This window comes from Pseudorca crassidens, chromosome 15 (genome assembly GCF_039906515.1).
Source record: "Pseudorca crassidens isolate mPseCra1 chromosome 15, mPseCra1.hap1, whole genome shotgun sequence".
NCBI lineage: Eukaryota > Metazoa > Chordata > Mammalia > Artiodactyla > Delphinidae > Pseudorca > Pseudorca crassidens.
The window spans coordinates 9,015,962-9,027,812 of record NC_090310.1 but is presented as its reverse complement, the minus strand read 5'-3'; the positions used below and the strand labels follow the sequence as shown (position 1 = coordinate 9,027,812).

The 11,851-nt window shown below is 47.5% G+C and overlaps 1 protein-coding gene across 2 annotated transcripts; it reads right to left on the bottom strand.

The window, feature by feature from the left end:
- Positions 1–3,788: 3,788 nt before the first annotated feature.
- On the bottom strand, positions 3,789–11,598 carry FKBP6 (FKBP prolyl isomerase family member 6 (inactive)). Of its 2 annotated transcripts, XM_067705101.1 has the most exons (8): positions 11,542–11,598; positions 11,330–11,447; positions 10,895–10,984; positions 9,916–10,118; positions 8,553–8,672; positions 5,293–5,487; positions 5,058–5,167; positions 3,789–3,879 (listed from the first exon to the last, which is right to left on the bottom strand). In XM_067705101.1, the coding sequence occupies exons 1-8, from the start codon at positions 11,596–11,598 to the stop codon at positions 3,789–3,791; spliced, it is 984 nt and encodes a 327-aa protein (XP_067561202.1). The 2 variants fall into 2 exon arrangements, with proteins under 2 accessions (XP_067561202.1, XP_067561203.1); XM_067705102.1 differs by lacking the exon at positions 10,895–10,984.
- Between the last annotated feature and the right edge of the window lie 253 nt (positions 11,599–11,851).

The window sequence follows — 11,851 nt, the reverse complement described above, 5'->3', positions numbered from 1 at the left end:
ACTCTTTCCCTGAGGCTGGCCAAGCAACAGGGCTCAGTCCTCTTAATTCTATAGCCCAAAGGCTTCAGCTTCTCTTAAGTATGGAAAAGCAGAGAAGAGGGAGGAAATTCCTAAACACCTAAGAAAGGAATAAAAAATTCCTGAGCAACCAGTGATAATGCTCCAGCTGAAGAAAGAAGCTGAATATATTCAAAGCCTCAGGTATCACCTGGGGTTTACATTTCAAATCAAATGAAAATGGTCACAGTCGTTTACACACACACAAACAGGGAAAGGGTCTAATTCTCTGAGCTTTATTCCTTCCCCAATCTGTAAAACGGAGATAATTTCTCCCTCAAAAAAATGTTGGGAAGATTAAATGGGCTTATGGACGTTACGGAGCACTGTGGACGTGGAATGATGCTCAGACTCCAGGAAGAACTGTTAGGAAACCCATTACCCCTTAGCTCTCCTGCCCACTCATTACAGACCTCCGCTACTCCCACAGGTCAAGTGTAAGCATAATGTGAATTCCACAGACCACACAGAAAACAGCGATACATGTAAATATATAAGTACTCAGAACAACTAGAAGAAAATATGTGACATTTAGTGAACATCCTTCGCATGAAAAAGGGTTCTTACACAACAATGAAGAAAAGACCTAAGAGTGATCAAAGGATATCAATAGGAAATTTGCATAAAGAATATACGGGGCCAATAAATATGCAAGAAGATACTTCACTAGAAATTGAGAATATACAAAGTAAAATAATACAGAACTTGTACCCCCTATTTTAGGGGGGGAAATCCACCCAAGGAAAATCTGGGAAGCTAGTATAGGAGTTGGTGCCCAATGCAAAGCCCCTCCCTGTGGTATTTAAGGATCTTAAAGCATTTCAGTCAGCTCCCATCTGTTCAGCCTTAAGAAGGATGAGTCGAAAAGCCCTGCCCAGGTGACAGAGCTCCTGTCAACTTTCCTTACTGTTTCATTCTTGTATGTGAATAAGCAACCGAGAAACACCAACCATTTGTGGAAAGTCTACAACACGGAAAAGAGAAAAGTCAAAGCAAAGGAACAGAAAAATAAGCAGTTCAGAGAATAAAAGAAAGTGTGCAAGAGTGGTCCTTATCTTTTAGAGATACACAGGGAAATCCTTTTGGATGAAATGATATGATAACTGGGACTCCACACCCTCCAAACCAGGCCAGAGCCCTGCTTCAAGATTTTTCAAACTGGAGTTACAGTTGGTTCAGGAAGAGGAGGGAGGTGTGGGTAAGGAATACCCCTCTCCAATAGAAATGCTGTGTAAATGGGTGCCTGGGCATTCCTTAGGGCAGGAGAGAATGAAGCAAAGATGAGACTGATTCCCTGGGGCCCACAGTCTCTACCTGCCCGACTACTGACTGTTCACCATCTCCTTGGATTCTGCGAGCTACCCCAGGGTCCCCTCAGTAAACCTTTTTTAGTGGACACTAGTTAAAAATGGGTTTCTGTTACTGGCAATAACATGAGTCCTGACAGCCAATACAAGAGTCAGCCTGGAAGGTATGGTTTCAAAGAGGCTGGGCTAGCATTTCAGCTACTTCATATTTGATCCAACTAACATCTACTGAGTGTCAATCACATGCTAGGCATGGTTCCAGATGCTGCAAAATACAAAGGTAAGAAGGACATAGAGGTCTATGGATCTTAGAAAACTGCGTCTATCACCAGAGGCTTAGAGAATATAATTGAGGGAACTCTTGTTCTACCAGAAGTATCTAACATCTTTGAAGACAAGATGGAGACGAGTCAGTAGCATCTAACATCTTGGAAGACAAGTACACATTTTAAATGATCCTAGTTAGTTAAAACTAGTTGGCGACATAATCTAAAAACCTAGACATTTTAAGTGACTAACCAGGCACAAGTACAACAGAAAAAAAGGGAGCAGCAAAACCAACGACGCAAAGGCCAAAACGTGTTACAACCTCAATGGCGGTGGGAGTCTGACGATCGTGGCCATTGCTGGTGATAAGACAAACTCGAGACTTAGGGATACCGCCGAAACCATCTAAGAATCAGCGGCTCCAAAACGTCTGCCAGATGCAGAAAGCTGGGAAGTGAGGACAACAGAGAGGACACTTGTTTCCCTGCTGGGTTTTCCAAAGTCTGTTTCTAGGACAGACCTGGGAAGAATCAGATCTTCATTAAGTGGCAGAACATGCCAGCTCACAGCTCAAAACGTCTGGCAGAAAGCCACTGGGCGCCCACTTCTGGCGGACACTGACAGTCGCCAAACGAGAAAAGTCCTCGGGCTCACGTCTCAGCTCAGGAGACCTGCTAATACGCCAATGTCCCCGCAAGACCTGAAGGCCAAGGTCACAGGGTCACGGTCAGTGGTGACGGCGACGTTACGTCTGATACCGACTGGCTGTTTCTGACAGGGCAGAGACAAGAGTGTACAGATCACTTGCGAAAGCCCTGAGATGAATGGGCCTTTTCACTGCCTTCTTCTCTCAAGCCTCCTTTGTAGGGAGATGGAGGAGGCAACAAAGGAGAGATTTATCATCACGAGCCCGTCCAGCAGCTGTTTTCTTATTGTCCCTTGTTTAACTTCTCTCAAGAGAGCAGAGCTATCTACCCAGCTAAGCAGGTGTTTAAGGCAGGTGATTTTGTTTCCATTAGTTTTCTGAAGTAACAGTAAACCAGACAAGAGGGTTATGTCATGTAGTCCTGGGGAAACTGCAACCCCGAGCAGCTAAACCCTGGGTGCAGCAGGACGGGGCGTGCCCACCCCCTGCTGCTCTGAAAACCTTCCGTCTCTTGCTCTCGGAATACTTGGAACTTAGCAGTCACCAACCATTCCCACCCTCGACATGTGGATCGTGTTTAACAATGTGTTAGATGGAAGGTGAGGTTGGAGGCTTTCAGGTTTTGGGGAGAAACCAGATTAAGAAAAGCATTATCTTCAACACCCAGATAAACCATTGCATTAATAACTATACTCACAGCTTCATGTTCCACGCTACTGTGAGGGAGGTGAACATATACCATGAAACATTTCCGTTTTCAATTTTAGGCTTAAGGCTTCCCAAACCTATGAATCTAACCTCCAGCCCTGGAGGGACCTCCCTCACTTCTGTGAGCTTCTTTGAGAAGGCCCACAGCACGTGCCCTCCCCCTGCACCACAGCGGCCCATCAGCTCCAGGAAGGAGGGTTTCTCTCCTCACTGTAGGCAGCATTAGTCACTGGGGGCCGAGGAGAAGAGCCCACCTCCTCACACAGATGATGATCTGACTCACGACTTCTCCACCTTATGATGGTGCAAAAGCGATACACGTTCAGTAGAAATGGTACTTGAAATTCTGGATTTTGATCTTTTCCCGGCCTAGCAGCATGCGGTCCCAGTGGCTCTCTTGATGCCGGGCAGCAAGCCAGAGCTCCTGATCGGCCCCGCAATCACGAGGGTAAACAACTGACACGCTGACAGCCGTTCTGAACCCAGACGACCACTCTGGTTCAACTTTCAGTACAGTGTTCAATAAACTGCATGAGACAGTCGACACTCTATTATATAATAAAGCCAGGCTTTCTTTGGGCTGATTTGGCCCAACTGTAGGCCAACATCAGCGTTCTGAGCACGGTTAAGACCAGTGAGGCTAAGTTAGGGTGTTCTGGGAGGTTAGATGTATTAAATGCATTGTTGACTTAGGATATTTTCACCTTACAATGGGTTTATTGGGACATAACCCCACCGTTACAGGGAAGACCTGTACTAAACAAAATCCTGAAGCTTTTCATGCATCAGCCCTTTCCTTACCTTTAGTTTTCTCCTACTGTAGAGCCATGTGCACCAGGAGCAAACATTCGGTGACACATTTCTTTCTCTTTACCCAGGTAATCGCTGTAGTAGCTGTTGGGAGAAATACACAGTAGTTAGAGAAGGGCTGTCTCTGTGGGAGGTGACACCTGGTGGCTGGAATTCTCCACTCAGGTCCAGAAACACCAAAACTTCAGCAGGCCTTAAATCGAATCAGGAGTGAGTGGAAGCAATGCTGGGGAGTGGGGGGTGGGGGGATAGGGGAGGCTCCCGAGGGCTGTTCAGGAAGTCCTTGGACAAAAAGCGCACCGTCTGCAAAGATGGCAGCCTCGAAGGCCGGGAGCCGCTGTCAGTGAGGCTGCCCAGCAGAGTCCTGCCAAGCAACACCTCACACTCAGAGACCTCAAACTTACCTTGAGATTTTCCTGCTAAAGAACGGTCAGACTCCAAAATTTCTACACCTAACTTGCCAGGATATTTATAAATACCAGAAAGGAAATTGCTAGAAAGTGTTAAAGGCCTGAAATGCAAACAATCGGATCCAAATAAGAGGTACACACACCTCAGACCTTTTTTAATGGCAAGAAAGCTTTAACTAGCAATCTGGATTAAACATTTAAAAATGTTAACAGGAGTAGAAAAATCTCACCAGTACAGAGGAACCAAAGAGCACCAAACAAACAAACAAACCCGGTGGCTATGATATGAAGTGATGGAATTATCGGTGATTAACTATGTTGAAATTTTCAAAGTTTTCTACAATGAACATGTAGCTTCTACAATCAGAAAAAGTTAGATTACTTCAAGGTTGGTATCCACATCACCTGAGTAAAAAGAGCGTCACCCTAGGGTATGACTAGACCCGAAAGAGCCATTTCACATCAAATCAGGATCTGCAGTCAGTTGAGAACAGCAGTCCTCAGCTGGTGGCGAGTAGGGAAGAATATCTGAAGAACACTTCCCTTTCTGCAAGTCACACTGGCCGCCTCTTTAAGGTGCTTACTTCTGGGGCAGGACAGGGAGGCAGGCGATGGTCCAGGCATGTGTGGTTTGGAGGTCTGTCCTACAGCCGCCCTCCCTTCTGCCCCCCCACGGCCTGGGAGCTGTGGGTCAGAGTGCCGAGCACTTCACAAAGCCAGCTCTAGGGGGCGCTGCCTCCCAGCACAAGCCTGGCAACATCAAACAGGCCTACACCCGAGCGGGCAGGCCAGAGTGGTAGCCACACCACACGTTCGTTCCTCTGTTTGCACTCCTGCAAACACAGGTCTCACCTGGCCAGTTTCTTCAGCTCGTTATTGATGTCGTGATTGAAGGGCTGTTCCTTCTGGGCTCGGACTAGAAAATCCCGGGCCTTCTGATACTCAGTCATGAGGAGGCAGGCCTGTCAAAAGGACAAAATTTTAAAAGCACACTTTAGGAAAGACAGCACTTCTGCAGTGCCCAAGCTGAACACCACTGCTGCCTTTCTTCGGGCATTCATTCCCAAGTCCCTGTCCTCCAACTCACCTGTCCACATCGGAAGAGGGCCTTGGTGTTCTTTTGGTCAATGACTAGAGCCTGCTCTCCATAGCGCAGGGCCATGGTGGGTCGCTCCAGCTTCAGGTACGTAAAGGACAGGTTAAGGAGAACAAGCAGCTTGGCGGTCTCCACCAGGAGCTGCTCTTCAGCGGGTGCTGATCGCCGGTGGAGAAGCAACAAGGCCTGTGGAGAAGGAAGACAGGAGGTCAAGAGAAGGTGGTCTTATATATAGCAAACCCTAAGAACACACACACACATACACACAATTAGTGCTAAAAAGTGAGTTCAGCAAAGTTGCAGGACACAAGATCAATATATGAGAGTTAGTTGTATTTCTTTACTCTTGCAATAAATAATCCAAAAACGAAATTAAGAAAACAGCTCCATTTATAACAGCATCAAAAAGAATAAAATAAGTGGCAATAAATTTAAAGTGTAACACTTGTAGACTGAAAACTATAAAACATTGTTGAAAGAAATTAAAGAAGATCTAAATAAATGGAAAGACATCTCATGTTCACAGATCAGAAGACTTAATACTGTTAAAATGGCAAGAGTGCCCAAATTGTTCTACATTTTCAATGTAACCACTACCAAAATTTGCAAAAATGGACAAGCGGATCTGAAAATTCATATGGAAATTCAAGAGATCCTGAATAGCCAAAAAACATTAAAAAAAAAGAAAGAACAAAGTTGTAAGACTCATACTCTCTAATTTCAAAACTTATTAATTACCAAGCCAGTGTGATACCCATAAGGACAGACATATAGATCAGTGGAAGAGAACCAACAATGCAGATTGAGAATCCAGAAACAAACCTATATACATCTAGAGTCAACTGATTTTCAACAGGGTGCCACACCATTCAATGGAGAAAGAGCAGTGTTTTCAACAAATGGTGCTATGATAAATGGATGTCAACATGCAAAAGAATGAAGCTGGATTCCTACCTCAGACAGCATACAACAATTCACTCAAAATGGACCACAGACTTAAATCTAAGAGCTCAACTGTAAGACTCTTAGAAGAAAACACTGGTGTAAATCTTTGTGGTCTTAGATTAATAATGACACTGAAAGCACAAATATCTAAAGAATAAATAAACTGGACTTCATCAAAATTAAAAGCTCTTGTGCTTCAAAAGCCACTATCAAGAAAGTGAATGAAGAAAATGACTGAAGGCTGACTGGTGTTTAAGAAAAATTACTGTAGGGACTTCCCTGGTGGTGCAGTGGTTAAGAGTGTGCCTGCCAATGCAGGGGACACTGGTTCGAGCCCTGGTCTGGGAAGATCCCACACGCCACGGAGCAACTAAGCCCGTGTGCCACAACTACTGAGCCTGTGCTCTAGAGCCCACAAGCCACAACTGCTGAAGCCTGTGTGCCTAGAACCCACGCTCCGCAACGAGAAGCCACCGCAATAAGAAGCCTGCGCACCGTATCGAAGAGTGGCCCCTACTCGCTGCAACTAGAGAAAGCCCGCGTGCGGCAACGCAGACCCTATGCAGCCAAAAATAAATAAATAAAATAAATTAAAAAAGTGTATATATGTCAATCCCCATCTCCCAATTCATAAAAAAAAGATATATGCACCTTACGTTCATTGCAGCATTATTTACAGTAGCCAAGATATGGAAGCAACCTAAGTGCCCCAAAATAGATGAATGGATAAAGAAAATGTGGTATATATACACAATGGAACATTATTCAGCCGTAAAATAGAACGAAATCTTGCCATCTGTGACAACACGGATGGACCTAGAAGGTATTATGCTAAGTGAAATAAGTCAGAGAAAGACAACGTCTATTGGTATTTCCCTCCTCTTCTAACAGAGCCTCCATTTCATTCAAAGCAGCAATGTACTAATTAAACCACACTTCCCAGCTTCTAATACATACACAGCTAAGGGCAAATGGACATTTACCACGGGTCTGGCCAATGAGATATAAAGGGAAGCTGGGGTAGGAGGAATTCTGGAAAGCTCTTAATATAAATAAACACACCAGACTCTTCTCCCTTCCCTTCTTCCTGCCCAGATGAGCACATGATGCTGCAGGTTGAACCACCATCTTGGGGGGAAAAAAACCAACAAAAACACGCTTAAGGGCAGCTGAGCAGAGAGACCTATGGAACCTGAATCCCTGATGGCTTTGTGGAACTGCTATGCCAGGCTTTGACTGCCTCCTTTCTTTCTTTAAATTTTATTTATTTATTTATTTTTGGCTGCGTTGGGTCTTTGTTGCTGTACATGGGCTTTCTCTAGTTGCGGCGAGCGGGGGCTACTCTTCGTTGCGGTGTGCGGGCTTCTCATTGTGGTGGCTTCTCTGGTTGTGGAGCACGGGCTCTATGGTGTGCGGGATTCAGTAGTTGCAGCACACGGGCTCAGTAGTTGTGGCGCACGGGCTCTAGAGCTCAGGCTCAGTAGTTGTGGCACATGGGCTTTGTTGCTCCGCAGCATGTGGGATCTTCCCAGACCAGGGCTTGAACCCGGGTCCCCTGCATTGGCAGGCGGATTCTTAACCACTGCACCACCAGGGAAGCCCTGACTGCCTCCCTTCTTATGTGAGAAATATCACGTCTCTAGTTTATTTGAAAAACTGTTTTTCAGGATTCTGTGGTTTACAGCTGAATGCAAATCCTGAATGTTTAGTGTCACTATGCAAGTGAGACAAAAATCAGAACGCCCCTAAACTCTATCCTGTTTGCCTCTAGCACTTAGGGTGCAAAGTTTGGCACACAGAAAGTGTTTATAATATTTGCTGAATGCATCGCAAGGCCAACAGTGAATTCCTGTCAGCAAAACCTCCACAGGAAGCCAAATCACAATCAGAAGCTTGGTGAGAATGGAGTCACAATTAGATGAATCTCCACTGTCAGAGAGACGTGAAATGAAGATGGCAAATGGGGTGGAGAAGTCAGTAGGTAGAGAACCCTGAACTAGAAAGAGAATTTTAAAAACTTTTTTATTGAGAAACACACACAGTTAAGTACAAAAGTAAGCATCCAGCTCAGTGGATTTTCACAGTCTGAACACACCCACGCAGTCACATCCAGACCCATGACCAGACATCACCGGCTCCCCACACCCTGTGTCCCCTCGCCTAGCTTCCAGCCCTCTGCCATGCGGAGTTTTAAGCAAGATGTTTCTTAACGGCTGTATGTGAGGAGTAGGGACAGAGACAAAAGTCTGTACCTTTTAAAGAAGGAAGTTTCCAGGGTCTAAACGTGTACCTTAAAGCAGTCTTACCCGTTTATATCTCACTTTGGCATCATAGAAACGATTTTGGCGGAAAAGGTAGTTGCCAAACTCCCGTTCAGTAGCTGCCACTTTTAGGACCTTCTGAAGTGGAAACTGATCCTGTTGCTCCTGAGGATCAAAGACAAGGACACCAGCAAGGAATCTGAACGCCACAATGCCAGTGTCGTTACAGCTGTCAGTTCTGCTCCTTTAGGTTAGGAACCTCTGTTCACTGCCACCTGTGTGCCGAGCACGGGGCTAGGTGGCTCTGCAGAAGTCACCTCTGTGAATCCCAACAGAAGCCACGGCAGGTCAGTGCCATTACTGCTCCTGTTCTACAGACTAGAGCCAAAATGAAGTCTACTAGTTTAGTCCTACCCAGAGATGCTCCCTAAAGAAGCAGTTTCTCATAGAATTAGAAACTGATGGAACTTGTCAAGCACAGAAGTCACGTATCAGGACAACCACTCATCCAGCAAGCATTTAACAGGTCTTGGTCCGCCCAGGGCCCTGCTGGTCTTTCTGGCCATGAGGCTCTACCCTTGGTACACATCAGAATCACCTGTAGAGCCTCTTTTTAAATAGATGTCCTAGCCCCACCCCCAAAGATTCTAAATCAGTACACGAGAGTTGGGACCCAGGTTATCTGCAAGAACCTCTGCTTTGTGGAAAGATGAGAAAAAGGTAATAACTCTCACTTGAGGTGGTGACAGTTTAGCTGGGGAGATGTCATATACAGATGTGAACCTGGGGTGGACATCTAAGGCCACACGTATAGCCAGGGTGAGACACCGTAACAAGGAGTGCATGTGACTGCTGACCATCAAAAGCCTTGTCTCTACGGAATGAGTTAAGTGAAAGGCTACAAAGGAGAGGCAATTTTTAAGTTATGAAGACAGAGGCCATCTGTCCCAGTTTGCCTGGGATTGTCCTGGTTTACACCCAATGTCCTGGTATCCCATCTGGTTAATAGTACCTCTCACTCTCAAGGGTCCTGGGTTGGACGATAAATTATATGATCACCTTAGTTATGAGCTATCAGTGCTCGACTTGCTGGGAACCAAACAGTGTTGAGAAACAAACGTTCCTTGTCTTTCAGGGAGAATTGGCAAACAGTGACTGAAAGGTCAGTTCAGCCTGGTGGTCCGTAACAAACCCTTGGCCTAGCACATGTACCCACACACAAGAGCCAGCAGAACTAAGACAGACGCATACTAACAAGTGGCGGGACACTCCCCCGCTCCCCACCGCCACGCGGGAGGCTGGGGCGGAATCTGGGGCTGAGGATCTTCAGCAGGGCAGGATAATTACCCAAAACACAAACCCATCCCAACTCTCTGTCAAGTGCTGACATCTGTGCTCCAGAACTTACAGCTGAGAGGACACAAAACTTGTCTGACTCAGCAGAATCCAGGAAGTCAAGCAGCTCGATCTCAAACAAGACGGTAGCGTTTGGGGGGATCAGGGGAGGACAGCCCAGCATTCCGTAAGCGTAGGTCGGTTTGAACAGAAACCTGGCCACCTCTCCTCTCCGCATGCTCAGAAGGCCCAGCTCCATGCCCCAAAGTGTGATATCTGGAAGAAGGGACGAAAAATACATGGCGGAAGCTTGCCCAGTATCCTGTCCCAGTGCTATCCATTTCCTCCCCCTTCACGTCCACATCTCTCCACAAGTATCCCAAGCCTTCTGCACTGTGGTCCCAACTCACTTCTCAGCCTTGTTTCCCCTCCACCCCCAGACTCTAACTCCTCCAGGCTCTGCAGCATTCTGGCCTCTACGTCTCTGTTCACGTAGTTCCTTCTTCCTGCAATGTTGTCCTCCTCCCCCAAGGCCCAGCTTCTACCTTGAGTGAACCCTTCTTCAAACTTCAGGGCTCATTTCAAATGCCCCCTCTACCATGAAGTCTTCCCAGCTGGAATTAACTGTGCCTTCACTAAGCACTCCCATAAAACACTGCTTATGCCTCCCAGGAGCTCCATGAGGTTAGTTCTGGAGTGTGTCAATCTCCACCATACTGGCCCCAGCCTTTCTAATCATCTGAGTACATCCTCTCTGTTCACCCTGCCTTGTAAAAGAGTCATTCAGTAGATTTGTACTTAGTAAACTAACAAAGAAGAATGCAGCACCCCATGTTTAAGTCAGGATGCAAAGGTTACCTTCCTTGCCAGGCAGGCCATCTCCCAAATACCTCGGTCTCGGGGGAATGTGGAAGACAACGTTTAGCAAAACCCAGCCTCAGAAAAACCAACTTGAAGACTCAGTTCTCTGGACAGCTTTCCAGTCCTAGGGCGCTGCCCTGCATCAGTTCCCCAGGCTGCGGCGTCTTTTCCAGCTCCTTTTCTGAACTTACCCTCTCCAAGTTTCATGAGCCGAGGGGTTTTCCTAAAGCAATTGGAATCAAAAGGCTTGTCCATGTGCTCCAGATACCCGGAATATTTCACTAGGACAGAAAAAAGAGACAGTGGGAGGAAAACGGACCAAAGGCACTCACACCTCCACATCTCATCTCTTTGTCACACAAAAGCCATGTGAGCACCAGATGCCCTTAAACTGCCCCACACCCTGAGCCATAGGAGAAACCTTCGCTCAACGTCTGGATGCCGGCCCTCTGGCCCTGAGGTTGAAGAGCTGGGCTGGGGGGCCTCCCAGAGCCCCTTGTTCACAGTGGTCTCACACTAAGGGGTAGTGAGTTCCCTCGCTTATCCCTTAAAACCCGAGGAACTGCCAGCACTAGGGCATCGCCAGCCTCTCAAGGGCAGACGGCACCCAGGGCCGCACGACATACCGAGCACCGAAGCGTCTGGTGTCACCAACTCTCCAGAACCCTCTCGGATGACATCCTTCAGCACGCCCCGGTCCCCGGAAAGGTCCAGCATCCTTTGACTTAACCGCTGGTACCGAGACTTGTGGGGAATGAAACAGAAGATCTCAGAGTCCTCAGCTGACACCCGACTCCGGCGGCCCCGGCTCCTGACTCCCCAGCGCCCGGGCCCTCACCTGGCTGGAGGCGTCGTCCCTTTGCAGGACTCCCGGGCTCCGGGTGCTGCCCCCCATCTCCGCGCGGCCTTCCTCTCGATTCCGCTGTCTTCTCCCAGCGGAGACTCGGCCTCCCCTTTTTACCCTGCCGTCCGCACCCCACGGCGGCAATCCATTCAGGGACCGCGAGGAGGCGCTCATTGCTCCACTCCAACAGCAGCCAACCGCCTGCGGGCCCACGCCGGGGCTGGGTGCTGGGGAGTGGGTGCTGGGGGCTGGACCACGCGCCAGGGGATGGCCGGCAGGGCACGTGACAGGGCACGTGGTGGGG

What these genes read in the sequence shown, in the direction of transcription:
- FKBP6 (XM_067705101.1), bottom strand. Translation starts at nt 11,598, where the DNA reads ATGGGGGGCAGCACCCGGAGCCCGGGAGTCCTGCAAAGGGACGACGCC. An exon ending in GCTCATGAAACTTGGAGAGG is followed by an intron (nt 10,119 to 10,894) that starts GTAAGTTCAGAA and finishes CCCTTCTTCCAG; the next exon opens with ATATCACACTTTGGGGCATG. An exon ending in CCAAAGTGAGATATAAACGG is followed by an intron (nt 5,488 to 8,552) that starts GTAAGACTGCTT and finishes CCTTCTCCACAG; the next exon opens with GCCTTGTTGCTTCTCCACCG.